Source organism: Thunnus maccoyii, chromosome 5 (assembly GCF_910596095.1).
Source record: "Thunnus maccoyii chromosome 5, fThuMac1.1, whole genome shotgun sequence".
In the NCBI taxonomy this organism is placed as follows: Eukaryota; Metazoa; Chordata; class Actinopteri; order Scombriformes; family Scombridae; genus Thunnus; species Thunnus maccoyii.
The window spans coordinates 17315353-17331991 of NC_056537.1; the positions used below are offsets into that span (position 1 = coordinate 17315353).

Below are 16639 nucleotides of genomic sequence, written 5' to 3' on the forward strand. Positions count from 1 at the left end.
CGTAATATTCCTTTCTTCCTGTCTGTTTCCCCTCCTCCTCTTCCTCCCTGAACCCCCCCACCTCCTACAAGGTCTGGAGTCCTTGCGTGACAGTGCCCACTCTACACCAGTGCGTTCAGTGTCCCACGGGGATTCCTTCATGCCGCGCTCCCGGAGCCAGGCCACAGACGCCAGCGAGGGGACGGCGGTGATCTCAGACGAGGCCTACAGCCCCTCTGACAGCGTCCTGCCCACCCCGGTGGCCGAGCACAGCATGGAGCTGGCTGTCTCGCGCCAGATCAACGGGGCGCCCTGCAGCATCGAGGAGGAGAAGGAGTCGGAGGCGGGAACCCCCTCGCTTGGGGAAGGGGGTGATTTTGGTGCGGACAGTAGATCAGCACGAGAGGGTGCAGGGGGGGACACGGCACTCAGCGAGGTGGAACAGGTGAATAAGTTTGTCTTAAGTGTCCTCCGTTTGCTCCTTGTGACCATTGGACTCCTCTTTGTCTTGCTCCTCCTCCTCATCATCCTCACCGAGTCAGACCTTGACATTGCATTTTTACGTGATATCCGCCAGACCCCCGAATTTGAGCAGTTCCATTACGAATACTTTTGTCCCCTCAGGCGGTGGTTTGCCTGCAAGCTCCGCTGGGTGGGCGAGTTGCTCATTAACAAGTGAGAGTGAGGTCGTAGAGTTCGTAAGCCCGTTCGGGGGTCTGAGAAGACGGTTAGGACTCCGGAGTGATGGAGGGCAGCCTCGTCCCAACCATGAACCCTGCTTCTCTCATCATCCTCCTGCAGACATACAGCTTGGACCACTCCTGGTAACACTGGGCCAGGATCTCTCTTCCCCTCCACTTTGAGTTACCCCCCCACCCCCCTCACCCACCCACTCACCTCCTCGTTTCGCTTGTTTTCTTCTTCTTCTTCTTTTTTTTCTACAAAGCCAGAAGACATTTTTTGCATTTTTTTTTTTTTTTAAATTTCAAGTCATTTCAGGTATTTTATTTTTTCAAATAACACAAAGGAAAAAAATCTAAACTGAAATCAAAGAACTGAAGAATTTTAAATAGTTCCTTTACAGGAACGCGGGATTTTTGTTGCAACGGATGAACGTTGCCTTCATTTATTATTTATTACTTTTAAGCCTGTATTTGCATAAGAAAAAGAGGTAAGATGAATGGCAATTGAGGAAATCATGGATTGGTCATTAAAATTAAGATGGAAGTGAGTTAGGTTAGAGTGGATAGGCCTACTGCTGTGAAGTAAATGTGAGGTAATATCTTTTGGTATGAATTCATCCCCATCAGAGGTCAACAGTATAAACAGTAGATCCACCTCATCAGGAAAAAAACAGAACAATCTGACAGTGATTTAGTGAAGGTTCATGATACAGAGAAAAGACAGGGTGATTACCAAATGCCTTTTTTGAGAACCTGATGACTGATAGCAGTTTTGAATTTTGTGGATTGTCTTAAGAAACAATTAAGTACACAGTGGTCTACAGAGTATCTGGTGAAAATCAAAGATGTTTTTTCTAACATTTTATAAGGATACAGTGAAATAAACCAGTACCAATAGTGTTATGTGACCCAGTAGTGTCAGATGCGGTTAGAGAAATATTCATGATGAGCAAAGATTCACTGGCACCAATAGATAATAGTCTAGATAGATGTGCAATGCTCATATGGTTTTAATAATTAAGTACTTTTGAATGTGCTCATTTGTTCACTTGTTCCGTTATTTCTCCAATTAATTTGATTTGCATATTTTTCATCAAGTTGAAATTCAATGAATTTCAATTATTTCTTTCTATGAAGAGTATGATTTATTTTGGTTTCAAATCAACCTTGCTCTTAGGTTTATGTATCATACTATATTATTATTATTAGAGTAAGAATAATGATGTACTTTTTGTACAAATTAGTTTGTTTCCTAATATATTGACAGGTTTTCCATGTATATTTTAACAGAACTGAAATGTTATTTTGTTATTGAAGATTAAATTATACCTTTTTTAGCGCTGTGTTTCAAGTAAGGTCAGAAGCATTTATGGAAATATGGAAAGGGGGACTGAAAAACAAGGTTTTTATCCAGATCCACTCAACACTGATCTCACGTCTCATCAGTCCACCAGCAGTGAATCAGTCGTCGGTGTGTGCGCAATGTTAGTGATGACTTTTAAACGTGTATTTGTACAGAATGAAATCTATAGATTTCGCTACACCACCACAAATACCAAATAATCCAGAAACACATTTTCACCTTTCATAACTTTACCATATCTTGTTTTACTTGAAGAGTTTGGAGAGGTGACTGTGAGCCTGACCGATACTGGATCTGCACAAAAATTAAACCCATGTCCTAATTTCCCTCCAAGATTCAATTAGAAAATGTGTGAAAAAAAACAAATAATGAATCAATCATTAGAAAATTAATTGCCAACTGTTTTGATAATTGAATAATCATCATATTTCCCGTTTCAGTTTATCCAATGTGAGGATTTTCTGATCTGTTGGTCAGATTTTTTAAAACTGGATTTTTAATACGTCTCTCTCAGTTCTGAGAAATGTTTAATTTTCACAATTTTCTGAGATTTATAATTTTACGATTAATTGGTATTTTCAGCCTTTCTAAAAAAATACTTTGGTGGAGATAACAGTGGAGTCTGCCGGACAAACTACAGTATGTGATGATAACACTTTATGAGGTACCTCACACACAGTGGCTCTGGAGCATGTGCTTCAGTTTCTTTCCTCCCTTAATTTTCGTATAAACCAAAATACAAATACAAATATCGGCGAATACATCGGTCAGGCTCTAGACTCTTCTGCCTCATAGCTTGAGGGAGCAATAACTGTCATGGCTGCTGGATTCTGGGTAAAATCTGTTTTTTGTACTGCGTGTCTACCTCCTGTACCAAGTACAGGTGTAAGTGAGTGTTAGTGTGTCTGTATGTAGGAATGGAAACAAGACTCGAGGTGGTAGAGGTGGAGGTTTAGTCAAAGAAGAAGAGTAAAAAGGTCCTTTTTTTTCATCTTTTGCAAAAGACGAGAAGGAAGGAAAAAGTGAAAGGCATGAAATGAGAGAAAAAGGTTGAGAAGACTGAGGGATATCAGAGGCCTTTGAGAGAGGTCCGAGTGATCAGTCGGTCTTTGAAAGTGGGTTTTAAAAAACTAACTGGGAATGGAAGGCACTTGGTGACTCATTACTCTGATAGCTGTGCAGGATATGCTTGTTTTTGGCCTGCTATTTCAGCACCACCACCCCCCCTGACCCCACACACCCTCATACCAGCACCTGCAGCTGCTCCACTGAAGGCCCGTTGGTGCTACCTTCTTTGTTTGCTCCTGTGTAATCTGAGCGTGTCAGTCCCTGGCTAACTTGTAGTCTTTACCACAGAGTAGCATGCACGTTGGCGTTGTGGCTGGATCCACTCCTTTAGCTCATTACCCTTCACAAACCGTAGTTATCTGTGGTGGAGGGAGCACAATGCTAGAGGAAATATCAAATCTTTAGAGCTACGTTGGCAAGCAACCTGGTGTAGGAGCTTATTTATGTCAAGTTAATCATTTTTTTAACTCGGATATATCCAGTAAATAGCAGTTGCAAAGATGAAGCACATTTTCCCTAACAACTTGTGGTGCGGGGTGGGTTGGTGGGTTGACGTTTTTGGTTTTTTTTTTTGTGTACATTCATACTTCATATTTATTACTTCTTTAATAACCTAAAGGTCAACATGACCGACCAGTCCAGCCAGGCTGAGTTGTTAGCAGGACATCTTTTAAAGGTCAGTCTGCACAGGTGTTTCTTATACATCAATCAGCGTTATGTAGCTTCAGTGGTCTCTCTGAACATGCAACAATTTAAAAAAAAAAAAGGCAGCATTATTCAAGGAGCAATAATCAGTGAGAGGAGCTATAGGAGCAAAAAGATGTGATTTACAAACTTGTGTACAAAAATCCAACTATGAATAGTGTTTGATAAGTCAAATATATCCTTTCTGTTTCAAGAAAACCACTTACCAAATTGCTGTTGTGCTAACTTTAATAATAATGTGACCACTGAGACATTTTTTGTTAGCGTTGCATTCAGTAATAACATTTTATAAAATCAATTTTCCTTAGAGACCTCTCGTGTGGATGTTTGTTCTGCTGTTTTCTTTGCTGTTTCATTGTCAAGTGACAGATTGTTCCCTGTGCCTGGATCCTAACTCTGCAGTTTACCAAAGTGGCAAAGATGAAGGCAAAACATCCCATATCAGCTGTACTACAGACCACTCTGTCCTTAAATCTACCAGGCCAAGAGGGAAAACAGTGTGCATCTCTGTCTGAAACTGTTTGTAATGCACACTGGCTCTATTGCATCTGTCTTAATTTGTCTTTACAGGCATGTTTCCTGTGACAAAGCTGTCTTTACGTTTCAGTTGTTGTGTCATGTTTACATATTTTACTTTTGCTTTTTTTTCACTTCATGGGAGGTGGCTACAGGATTGGCCAGATGTGTTTTTTTTTTTCTCAACTGTGATTGTCATCCATGGTTTCTAAATCAGAAACAGCTTGTCCATCTGTGAAAAGCAGCAATGAAGGTACAGCCGTGTGTTAGAAGCATTGAGTCTTTGTGTTCGGTTTCATATACAGAGGAGGGACTCAATAACGGAGACACCTGCACAGTATGATGTAATGCCATACAACGGCCCTGCAACAAATCCTACATTTTAGATACTTGTTTTGTTACATTTTAACTGAGGCTGTCAAAGAGGTAACAATGGCATTTTCGGAGGTTGTATTTTGTCGTGTTATTCTATTTGACTGCACTATACTGTGAGGTGTTCTTGTTATTTTGTCTACCCCCCTGTGCCTTGCTACATATTTTCAGCAACTTAATTAAAAAGTTGTCTCACATATCAGTACCTGCAGGAAATAATCTGGACTACAGTTTTAAAGATTGTCATAGTCTGTCCTTAAAACATCCTTTAAAATTTTTGTTGATATTTATGTGATAGAAAGGAATTACAAAACTCATCATGATCGAAATGAAGGGAATTTACTCTCAATTGGCTACCTAAGTTTTTTTTCCTGGTCAAAATCCTTGTCACATCAACATGGATGCTGCATGTAGAACTGAGAGTTTGATAAAAAACCAGCCCTAACAGACGACATCCTGATCCGCATTTTGCTCCTATTCCAGCTCCCAGTAGACAAGACCCTCACATGACCGTGCATACACGTAAACAAGTGCATATGCATATCCATGTCTGGTGGCGTGTTATGTAGTCCGCATTGTTCTATCCTGGGATTGGAGATTGCTGTTTGATTACGTTATATATACAAGTATATATATATAAATTCATGTGCCAAATCCAGTTCTTGTTCAGTCCAATCCATTCCGAACCCATGTTTGTACTGTAGGTAACCTTCTGTACAAGTCAGTATGAAATATTGTTTCTCTCCAATAGTCCCTTGTAACTGGTGCCATTAAATAAAACTATTCAAACTTGAAATAAACATTGAATAAAAACGTGATGTGGCTCCCTGTGGCTTTGTGGTATGACACAGATTCAACTCACAACTTTTTTTCCCTAAACATAATACTGATATCAAGCAGAAAAAAAATCCTGAATGTAGAAAGAGAGAGAAAAAAAAAAGTGTTTCAAAATGCCTTTAATATCAAAAATGTACATTAAAATGAACAGTGACAAGTCAAATCAATTTACAACAATATAAAATCCAGACAAACCCCATGACAATAACTGTACAGAAAATAAATATACAATTTGAGCAGCAACAATTAACAATCAGTATATAACAAGTTTATAATTTACAACAGTTATGAAAAACCAATTTGACAGTGTAGTGGAAGAGCCATTAGTTTTCTATTCTAGACAGTCCTAGCCCATGTGTGAATAGGCCGGCTTTAAAAAGGGTCGCTGATTGGTTTGCGGGGTCGGGGCGGCCAAGAAGCCTGGTCTCCTGCCTGCTGATGCGTCTCCTGCTGAGCTCCTGGACCCTCGGCCTGCAGACTGGGGATAAGCTTTTGATCCACCTCTAGAGCTGGATGATGACCACGATTTATTGCTGCTGTAGCCGCGACTGCATCCACAACACCACCACACCACAGCAAGGCGAAAGATAGGAGAAAAAAAAGAAAATAGGGTTTCAGCTATGAAGTGAAGCTTATTTCTAAATGTGATGATGTAATGCGAGTTAAAAACACAATACAGACCCTTTAGAGTTGGTGCTTGTGTTGCCATATCCTTTTTTCTTCTTGGAATACTTAAAGAAAGGTGCTTTTTTCCTCTTCTGTCCCTGTGCGGCCTTATTACGGAAGTAGGTGGAGGACTCAATGTCGTCCTCGTCACCGTAATCTTCTCTTCCTCGTGTCGTGTCGATCCACCCGTCTCCACTGTTGTCAGTCGGTTCATCTACAGAGACAACGTAGGTTTAGTATTACATGCAGAAGTAAGCAGTAAGTTATTTACTTAATAGTAAAGGGACAGAGGGTGCAAGAAGTTGCAATATACAAAAACTTAAGTTTGTCCATTACCAGGTAATTGCCACTCTGAGTACTGCTGCAGGACTTTAATCACTTCAGCTCCATATTTCTCCAGTTTGTCTTCAGTCACACCATCAATTTGTAGGAGAGCTTCCGGGTCAGAAGAAAGCTTCTCTGTTGAAAAAAGTTTGACAAGTTATATGCTAGTTGTATAATATGAGCAGTTGTGGAATTCAAAAGACTGTTAAATGTCCAACAGTCTTAGCAATAGCTTCAGAAATTACCAGCTATCTTTTTCAAGGTGGCAGTGGAGAAAATGTTGTAATAGTGAATGCCAAATGCTTTGCCCAGCTGCTTGCACAGATCTATCAGTTCCTGCAGACACTTCTGAACCATCTCCTCTCTCTGGGAGACGTTCTTGGCCACAGCAGCTTTACTCTTCCTGACGCTAGACGCGCTCTCTGTCTCATAGAAGTCCACCTGCAACGAGACAAGTGTCAGTTAGCCATTTGTGTTTTGAGCAATATCTAACACTATTATCCAAATAAATGTGGGTTCATATTTCTAGCTCTTCACACACAATGTATAATAGGTTACCTGCATGTGTCCAGACAGGACGTTCATGGCTTTTGGTCCTGCAGATATATAAGACACAGCCTGGCCATTGTTGGTGATGTACAAGTCTTCCATCAGGACGTTGTCCAGAACCAGTTTTTTGAAGAGACGGTCGGCATTATGCCTGGAGTAAGCTCCTCCCATCCCGAACATTCCTGTCTGTATCTTGGCAGATTTAGACCCTGAGAGAGAGAGAAGTTTAAACAATAATATATAAACAAAGCTGTGCAACTGTCAAATGTACAACACATAAAACACCCTAGTTTCATTGTTTTTATTGGAAGCACATGAATGCACTGCAGGTATATACTGTACCTATGAAGATATCCACCAGCATGTTCAGCGTCAGTCGGTTCTGCTGAGCAGTCCTGCCAAACCTTGCTCCGACTTTCTCGCAGTTCTCCTGGACAAACCTCACAATCTTCTTCACGTCTTCAGTAACGTTTCTCATCTTGTATTGCTGCACATATTCAAGCATGGAGACTGAATTATAAATGGCTATGTACGTGTTGTTTTTTGTGATGAGTTTGATATGTGAAGAACAAAGAAATGACTCCTACGTTTGGTTTGGCACAGTTGTCACAGCTGACGTCAGGGTGGTCCTTACAGAAGCTTTTATTGAACTTCAGTTCCCCGAAGTACGCGAGCAGCTGAATTCTTCTGCACTCCATCATGTTTTCACAGAAGTGCACCATGCTGTGCAGATTGTTGTAATGAGTCGCCTTGGTGTTTTTATCACCCTCTCTGTCCACTGTGATAAAAAAAAAAGAATCTTTTAGTGTACATGACTAATACATTCTGTAAACATGTTCTAAGTGGTTTCAAGGGACCAAGAATTGACAGAGAAATGGAAAATTAGTCTGTCTATATATGTATCTACAAAATTCCATACAGATTTGCCTGAAATAAGGAAGGTCTATTATTTTTTTGCCACATACTGCTGATAATTCTCTTGATGCGGTGGACGTCACTGTAGGAGTAGAAGAGAATACAGTGAGAGATCTCTCCATCTCTGCCAGCTCGCCCGGACTCCTGGTAGTAACCTTCAACTGATTTAGGGAGACTGGCGTGGATCACGTAGCGCACATCAGGCTTGTCAATGCCCATGCCAAAAGCTATGGTAGCACAAATGACCTGGCAGACAAAAGGGGACAGTGACACAAGAGCAACATGGGGTATGTGTGTGTTCTTATCTTCTTAATCTCTCTTAATCTTACTGTTAAAAGTCTACAGTTTGTTCATTTCTTGGTAACTTTATATTATCACTGAGTGAGAGGTGTCCTCACCTGACAGCCATCCTGATTGATCCACTTGGTTTGCACGTATTCTCTGTCGCCATCACGCAGGCCGGCATGATACGACAGAGCCAGTATCCCTGCTCTCTGCAGACTCTCAGCCATAGCGTCGCAGTCATTACGGGACAGGCAGTACACAATACCTGAATCACCTGCAACATGCAGAGACAGAGGTTAACCAAGGACAAATTTAGGGATGGCTTCTCGTTATTGTCACAACAAGCCCAAACAGGGATGATTAAAAACATAGGTAAGCTGTAAATCATTTGACAAAAACATTGATTCAAAGTTATTTTTTATCCAACTCAAGAATTTGACATGCCTCTATTAAAAAAACACACAAAAAAATCATGATCTGCAGTAATAAAATAGTAACATCTATTTGTGACAAGATTAATTTGATCAAAAATATAATAATAGATTGGGCTTCTTGAGTGCAGAGTGATTATTTTGGACAAAAATCACTTCAACATTATTCAGAAATGACAGACCCCGATGTCTTCACGTACAAATCTGAGCTGAATCTTCCAACAAAATATATGCAGCAGTGTTTTGAAAATAGCATGAACCAGGACAGAAAAAATTGTTCTGAGTTACTTACGTGGGTAGTGCTTCTTGATCCAGCTGATGCAGTCCTCATCAACCTTTTTGGGTTTCTTGGGCAGCACAGCGTACTTTAGGTTTATTCTGTTGAAGCTCATGTTAAACCTGAAAATATGTTGAAATACAAATATGCAATTGCTGTTAAACTCAGCAAAACCAAAACAGCACTGCAGTTAAAAATCTCCGACAGAGGCTGAGATGGAGCACATACACTTGCGGCCGAGTCATATTCAGCTGGTGTAGGATGTCTTTCTGCACACGGGGGGTGGCGGTGGCTGTCAGAGCCATCATCGGCACATTAGGGAACTTCTCGCGCAGTTCGTGCAATCTCTTGTAGTCTGGACGGAAATCGTGACCCCACTGAAAGATTTAAGGGAAATGACTCACAATGCAAGTTTAAATAAAAGCATCCCGCAGTGTATAAAGTGAGTATAAAGCAGAGGAACATACCTGACTGACACAATGAGCCTCGTCTATGACAAACCGGGCCAAAAGGCCTCGCTCATACAGGTTCTGCAGGGCGGAGATCAGTCTGTTACTTGCACTCACCTTGGGAAGAAAAAAAAACATGCATCAATCCAGTCAGTCATGCAGAAATAATAGTTATTAAAAGCTTGATAAAAGTGAATTATCAAAGCTTTTGTTATAAACAAGCAATATACAACCCTCACCTTTTCTGGAGTGACATAGAGCAGTTTAATGATGGGGTCTTTCCTGGAAAGCTGCATATAAATCCTCCCTGCTTCACTGTCACTTTTATCACCAGACAGACTTGTCGCTGGGATCTAAAATGTGGAACATCACAAAATAACTAATAAACTTTCTGCGTATTAGAATACAGCACATATTGTTGCTTGTACTTCACTCAGGTTTAAAAGACTAGTGGCAGCAAACATACTTACATCCAGAGTGGTGAGTTTCTGGATCTGGTCTACAATGAGTGATTTCAGCGGGGAGATGACCACAGTGACTCCTGGCGACACGCAGGCGGGCAACTGGTAGCACAAACTTTTACCCCCACCTACAAATACATGTTACAGAGACATTTAGACATCTTCTGTGCAGCTGTTCCATGCTTAAGTTCAATAAAAGTGCTTCTGTAATGCAAGATCACTACCAACCTGTGGGCATCAAAACGAACGCATCTTCTCCCAAAATCGTAGCATTAATTGCTTCTAGCTGATTGAACCTGAACTGATGAAGACCAAAACGCTTGTGAAAGATCTTCATCATCTCCTGTGAGTGGGGGAAGTTGAACCCTCTCAGGCGATCGTGGGCGGGATTCCTGAAGGTGGGTTCTACAATTGCAAACATTAAAACGGAGTCAGTAAAAATGCACCATAACACATTTATCAAACATCTCAGAATCACTACCAGAGAATATGCTGAGGGTTTAACTTCGTATTCCTGTAGAAGTTATCATTTAATATAAAACGTTATTGATATCTTGTAATATTTCTTAGCAGTTCTGGTGTACAGTCAACACATTCCAAATACTGAGAGGCTGATCAAAATAAAATTTGATGCAAATGAGGTCATTGCACAGAGGTTGAAAATGGCTGAAAACATTTCCGATCCCATGCTGACTTACCAGGGGAGCAGATCTTTGAAGGTTTGGGTTTAGGTGAAGGTGTTGCTGGTTTCTTCTCCCACGAGGACGTGCTCGGTCCCCCCTCTCTCACTGTTGTCATCGCAGTGCTTGAGTTTCGCCCTGACGCTGAGGAGCCCGGGGGTCCGTCATAGTAATCGGGAATATCCGACTCATTAAAGTCATCTATGTCAAAGTCGTCAATGTAAAAGTCATCTGGTTCTATGTCTAGCGTAGCTGCAGTGGTTACTCGGGTATTAGATTTGCTCTGCACAGAATCTTCTGACCTTTTGGGTGAGAAGAAGAGATCTGATCCATCCAGGTCTGTGTTTGTGTTCTTAGAGAAAGTGTGAGATGTTTTTGTGAAGCTGTGGGTTGATGGAGAATCACAGATAATCTCAGTTTCCACAAATGTTTTCCTGCTGTCTTTATTGTGCAAGGGCTTCTCATTAATAATACTGTCAGAGTGATCAGAGTCACAGTCTAAAGAGATGACTGAAGATCTCCTGATATGAGGAGGTTTTTTTGAGTCCACAGGTGCAGAGCTGCTGGATGACATAACACTACAAATATCCCTGCTAAATGAAGATTTTTCTTTAAAGCTGGGTTCAGAAATCACAGTGCTGTCTGGCTGTTGGATCTTCAATGAAGTTTCACCACCAGTTGCAAGAATCCTCTTCCTAGGAGAGAAAGGCAGGTAATTGCAATCATACCAAGTTAAATATCATGTATAACAGCAGATCTGTTTTCAACTCCAATGTACACACCTTTGAGCCCTTTTCAGTAAAAGCTCATCTCCACAGGACAGTGCTATTAGCTCGTGTTCAGGGATGCAATCAACCAGAGCGCAAATGGACTCCATGATACTGAAAAGTTGATCATCTGAGAAGTGATTAGAAGAGAAAAAACAACCTAAATAATGAACAGAAAAAAACATTTGTGATTTGAAGAATAAAACAAGCACATGGTCTGCACAAATTAGTAAAAAGCGTAACACCTACTTGTTTTGCCTTTTGAGTGGTGATCAGAGGGTTCATGTAGAGTCATGATGGGTCCGTTAGATTGCAGAGAATTGTCTATGCATTCAGCATCGGCTAACTTTGATCTGTTTGAAATAAAAGCAATGTTACATCCTGCGAGCTGCAAGGAAAGTGCTACATTGCTCACAGGTTATATCCTGAGGGGTTAAGTCAAAGAACGACTGGACTTGTTTTAGATTCTTGAAGATGTTCCACCTCTCATCTAAAAGGCTTCTTCAGTTCTGACAGACAGGTGTGGACTCCCAGGTATGCTTACACGCTGTTCAAGTCAATCAACTAATCAATTAATTGATTGGCAGAAAATGAATCTTTAACTATTTTGATTATCTAACAACCTTTTTGGTCGTTTTTTTAAGCAAAAATGCCAAATATTTGCTGATGAAAGTTTCTTACTGTAAATGTGATTATTTGAAACTTTTCTGTGTCGTAAATGATGATAAATTTGGATTTTGGGCTGCTGATCGGAGAAAACAAGACATCTGAAGACGTCACCTTGAGCTTTAAGAAATAATGACAGCCATTTTTTACAATTGTATAGCATTTTATAGACAAAATGATCAATCAAGAAAATAATCAGCAGATTCATTGTCTACTAGATTCATCGAGTCACTATAATCATTGTACAAACAGAAATGACTGATTAATGCCAGTTTGTGTATCAACTGTTAATTTTTCTTCAAATTAGCATTTATGACCAAAAAAGTTAATTCACTGATGAACAAAAACAGTGAGTCAGTGAGGAACTCTGGTCAGTTTCTGTTGTCTTAGCTGAATGTAATTCTGGTAACAGGAAACAAAATTCCCCACAAAGTATTGCATACAGGTTTTCTTAGAGATCAGTCCAAAACCACCAGATTTTATGGACAAAAGTAGGTCATGGCTGACACAAGAGAGATGTTTCTAGCTCTCCCTAATCTCTAGTTGGGGCCAGTCTTCCCAAAACACAATCACATAGAAAATAAACCAACAGCAGACAGACATAACCATGACCTCAGTAAATTTCCACCACTTGGGAGTTTACCTGTGAATACAAGGGAACTTTAATAAATCTAATAACAATATTATATCTTATGTATGTTTTATCTTATATGTTGAAATGCAACACTATTAACAATGCATGTCACTATTATTGCATGTCACAGAAAAAAAACATGCAGGTTTAGTAAAGTCAAGAAAATGTTAACTGTGATCATTATGGTTTTGATTACAGATAATACACATATAATTTAAGGGTCATCTAATTCACTACAATGTATACTGAACACAATAACTCCTGTGAACAGTGGTAAAATACATAATAAATTGAAAACACTCACCTGGTCTCAATCGAAGAGCTGGTGTAGGAGATCTCATCTGGGATCGGAGAAGGGGGAATGCAATCAAGGTCATCTTCAAATTGTGAGTTTTCATCGAGGTCTATCACCTGTGGGTCAATCCATTTTTTCTTATCGTCTAAAAGGAAAAAAAGAGACACTCAGACTAGCCTGTGTTTTGTTTTTTTATGCAATTCATTGCTTTCCAGACCCATGTCTGCCCTCCAATGCACAAGTAAAATACATAAGCATCAATAAACAGTTTGTTACCTGTTCTTTCCTCAAAGGCTTCGAAGGGAACATTACTGTCTTCTTCACTATCACTCATGACAGACTTCAGATAAGCAGGAGGACGTCTTCTGGTCATTTTAACTGGAGAATCCTCCAGATTGAACTCGACTGGGTCCGTGATTGGACTGGGTCTTGGTGAAACTTCAGCTTTGTCGACGCTGTGCTCCGGTTCATCTGTTTCTATACAGGATCCTGTTTTTTCTTCACTAGGAGATAACACTGACTTGTTGCACTTCCCTGATATTTCTGGAGTGAATGAGTTATTTTTTGCTTTGGAAGGAGGTTCAAAGTCATCAAAATCATCCCAGTTGTCCATCGGGAATCCAAGAGATGCATCAAGACTTGTGGAACTGCTGCCAGTGCAGCTAGTAAACTGCTTGTCAGATTTAGTTGGAGCTGTAGACACCCTGCCAGGCACTGCCACTGCTGATGGAGGCTGGACTGCAGGTGCACAGTTACCTGCTGGGCTGATGGAGTCCAACTGGCATTTTGAACTTACAGGAAAGAAGGTGTTGATTTTGGATTTTTGAGGTCTCTCAGGCTTGTTTGGAAATGTCAGAGGAGATTTAGTCACCAAACTGTTCTTAGCGACATTGACATTCCTGTTGGCCAAAACATTTGAGTTGATTACCTTGGTCGGGATTTCCACCTTGGTTGTACCTGACGAGGACTTCTTTTTGAAAGAAAATGCCCTGAAAAATAAATATGAATGATTAGAAAATCTGAGTGATTTTAGCACCACTGATTTTTAAGGAGTTATAATGCAGATCTAATTAGTATTAGCTTGTTGTCTTATGCCCACCACAACTTTACAGCACTAGAAAAATGCCTCCTAAAAAGAAGGAGATGGACATGCAGTAAGGAGCTTTTCTGATTTTTTATTTTAACCAAGAGACAAGTACTATACAGTACAAGTGAGAAGAAATGTAGCTAAATGTTGAAAATGAGAGCTTTCTACCCATAATTGCTGGCTAACTATCCAACTAACCCCAAGTTGTTTTGCTTTTTACATTGTTCTGTGTTTCTATTAAAAAACTTATTTATAGCTACTGATTGGGGTTAAGTGTGATGATAAACACAGCAGCAGATGATGGTAACAAGTGAGAACAAGTGGCTTGATGTGTGAGGTATCCTGATTCACAAGGCTGATTTGTTTCTGAAAGGATTAATTGATAATGTAAATAATTGTTGCAGCTCCAGTTACTTTTCATTGTATGAGCACACATGTATCTAAGGCAGAGCTAGTGAGGCAGACAGTGGTTACAAGTGATTAAATCATTATTAATTTGCTTTAGATTTGTGTTACTCTATTTAATTTGAATTCTGTTTGTGTAATTTAATCCTAGGTATTTGTTAACCAAGGTTGCAAGGTATAATACTTGTCTCTTATGTATCAGGACTAAGGCTTGCACACACACCCCCGTTGAACATCTATGGGTCCAACACAGCATGCGTTTCTAGCTTCAAGTCCTGGACGTCCACATCTTGGAAGACCTCTCAGGGTCCATCAACTCATCAAGACAGCAGAACAGCAACTGTACTTTCTGAAAACACTCAAGAAAGCTCAGCTGTCTTCACGGATTTTGGTGAACTTCTGTCGGTGCTCCATTGAGAGCATACTGACACAGCATCACAGTAAAGTATGCCTAACCCTGCCCCGCATTGAGGACATCCATCAGAAATGATGTTTGCAGAGGGTGAAGGGCATCATCAAAGACATTTCAAACCCCAACCATGGACTGTTTTACTCCACTACCAAATGGGAGGCAATAAACAGTAGAGGCCTTCGCTCCTGCACCAGCAGACTGCTGCTGTTTCTCTGCTGAACTGTAACAGACTCTAATAAACTGAACTATTTACTCACCACAACGTCACTTAATATAACATACTGCATCACTGCACATTTGTATATCTACGGTATAACTTCTGGTTAGATACCAACTGCATCTTGTTAAGAACATATGCATGTTCAATGACAACAATGTTGAATCTAATCTAGTGTAATTAACTGCAGCAAAAAACCCCAAAAAGCACGTGAGCTCACGGTTAAAACGGTCTTTTATGGACTCTATGGTGACTTTATTGACACAAATACGCTCAATTCACCACCAGGGACCTTCACCAACCAGATCAATTAGATGTTTTATCTTGTGACGTAATGATGAAGTGAATCTGTTGTGTCATGTTGTGAAGCTGTTTTGGATGCACGAGGTCACTGGTTAACGGCAAATACACTCAATTTAACGACAGTAACTACCTCTAACAAAGCCAATTCATCCCTGTTGTGCTCGTAACCATTACTGTAGAGTCAGGAGTGTTTATCTACAGTTAGCACAGCTGACAGCTCGAGGCTAACTATTGCTTAGCTGTTGTTATCTGTATCATAGTGGCAGTTCACTTAAGACTTACCCCGATTTGGGTTTAGCCAGAGATAACTTGCTCTGAGCAGCACTGCTGTGCCTCGCCAGCTGCTCCTTCAAATTATTTTGTGGAAGACTGGACATTGTTGGTTGGAGCTGAGCTAGCGAGTGTTAGCTGGCTAGCAGTCCGAGCTTAGTTCACGAAATAGCGGCCAGTTTCTTTAGCTTTGCTCGTGACAGCAGATGCGACAAGTGGAAGGAGGCTCGCGCTGAGTTCGTCCCTCCTTCGGCTGTAGCTCATTGAAGGTCATTAAAATTAAGACAGTTTTATCTACCAAAGTAGCTGCAACGTTCACTGCAGTACTCTCTTATAATATGCTAGATACAGACAACGTTTTTTGCGCCCATTCAAAACTGACTCCTCATTGGCTGAGGTTGAGCAGCGATGAGGATTCTGGGAAATGAAGTCTTATGAAATGCGCCGCAACAACACAACGTCACGGTAGAGGCGAAACTAACTTTTGGCAAAGAAATTGTTGCTAAATGGTCAATCATGCTTTCGATTGTTTGTTTGTTTTGCATGTTCTTTTAAACCTTCATTGCCTGACTCGAAGATATGTCATCTAACCACAACAGAAGCTTTTAACTTTATTGTTTTTAATTTAATTGTTTGCTAGGACTGGGTGCATTCTGTCTTGTATTTACTTTTATTCTAGTCCATATATCTGTTTATCTATCTTCAGTGTGTTGATAGGGCATTTACATTCAAACATACCAGAATTCATACAGGTTTACTTCTGGTAAATCTTCATAATACCAGATGACAATGCGATGTGCCAATGAAAAAAAAAGCAACTTTAATCTTTATAAGTATGGTTCCTAGATTTTAAAAGTTTATTCTCTTTTTAAGATCTCTGGACCACACAATGATCCCTGGCAGGTACAGATATATTGTTATTAAAATGAACATTCAATATTTTAATATTTGAGCTAAGTTACTGTTTATTAAAGTGGATAACTGTAGCCTATTCTTCCTCATATCACATTTTCTTGTTGCAGT

At 40.3% G+C, this 16639-nt stretch overlaps 2 protein-coding genes across 13 annotated transcripts in view; one reads left to right on the forward strand and one right to left on the reverse strand.

Moving 5' to 3' along the window:
* Positions 1 to 4290, forward strand: part of LOC121897678 (FERM domain-containing protein 5) — a 60945-nt gene extending 56655 nt beyond the window's left edge. For 9 of the 10 annotated variants that reach the window (XM_042412344.1, XM_042412345.1, XM_042412349.1 and 6 more), the window contains one exon: positions 72 to 4290. In XM_042412344.1, the coding sequence (XP_042268278.1) occupies positions 72 to 658 (587 nt within the window). In that variant the 3' untranslated portion in view covers positions 659 to 4290. The remainder of the gene's footprint in view (positions 1 to 71) is intronic. The other variant, XR_006096269.1, reaches the window with a different exon arrangement.
* A 1344-nt stretch (positions 4291 to 5634) lies between these two features.
* blm (BLM RecQ like helicase) lies at positions 5635 to 16009 on the reverse strand. Of its 3 annotated transcripts, XM_042412212.1 has the most exons (22): positions 15629 to 16009; positions 13851 to 13911; positions 13199 to 13760; positions 12932 to 13067; positions 11577 to 11680; positions 11343 to 11487; positions 10579 to 11255; positions 10109 to 10285; positions 9890 to 10008; positions 9659 to 9772; positions 9438 to 9536; positions 9199 to 9347; positions 8986 to 9092; positions 8376 to 8536; positions 8028 to 8223; positions 7650 to 7840; positions 7405 to 7549; positions 7072 to 7271; positions 6759 to 6954; positions 6526 to 6648; positions 6205 to 6403; positions 5635 to 6071 (listed from the first exon to the last, which is right to left on the reverse strand). In XM_042412212.1, the coding sequence occupies exons 1-22, from the start codon at positions 15721 to 15723 to the stop codon at positions 5870 to 5872; spliced, it is 4158 nt and encodes a 1385-aa protein (XP_042268146.1). In that variant the 5' UTR covers positions 15724 to 16009; the 3' UTR covers positions 5635 to 5869. The 3 variants fall into 3 exon arrangements, with proteins under 3 accessions (XP_042268146.1, XP_042268145.1, XP_042268144.1); XM_042412211.1 differs by having other exon boundaries at positions 11343 to 11457; positions 13199 to 13911; XM_042412210.1 differs by having other exon boundaries at positions 13199 to 13911.
* Positions 16010 to 16639: the final 630 nt, after the last annotated feature.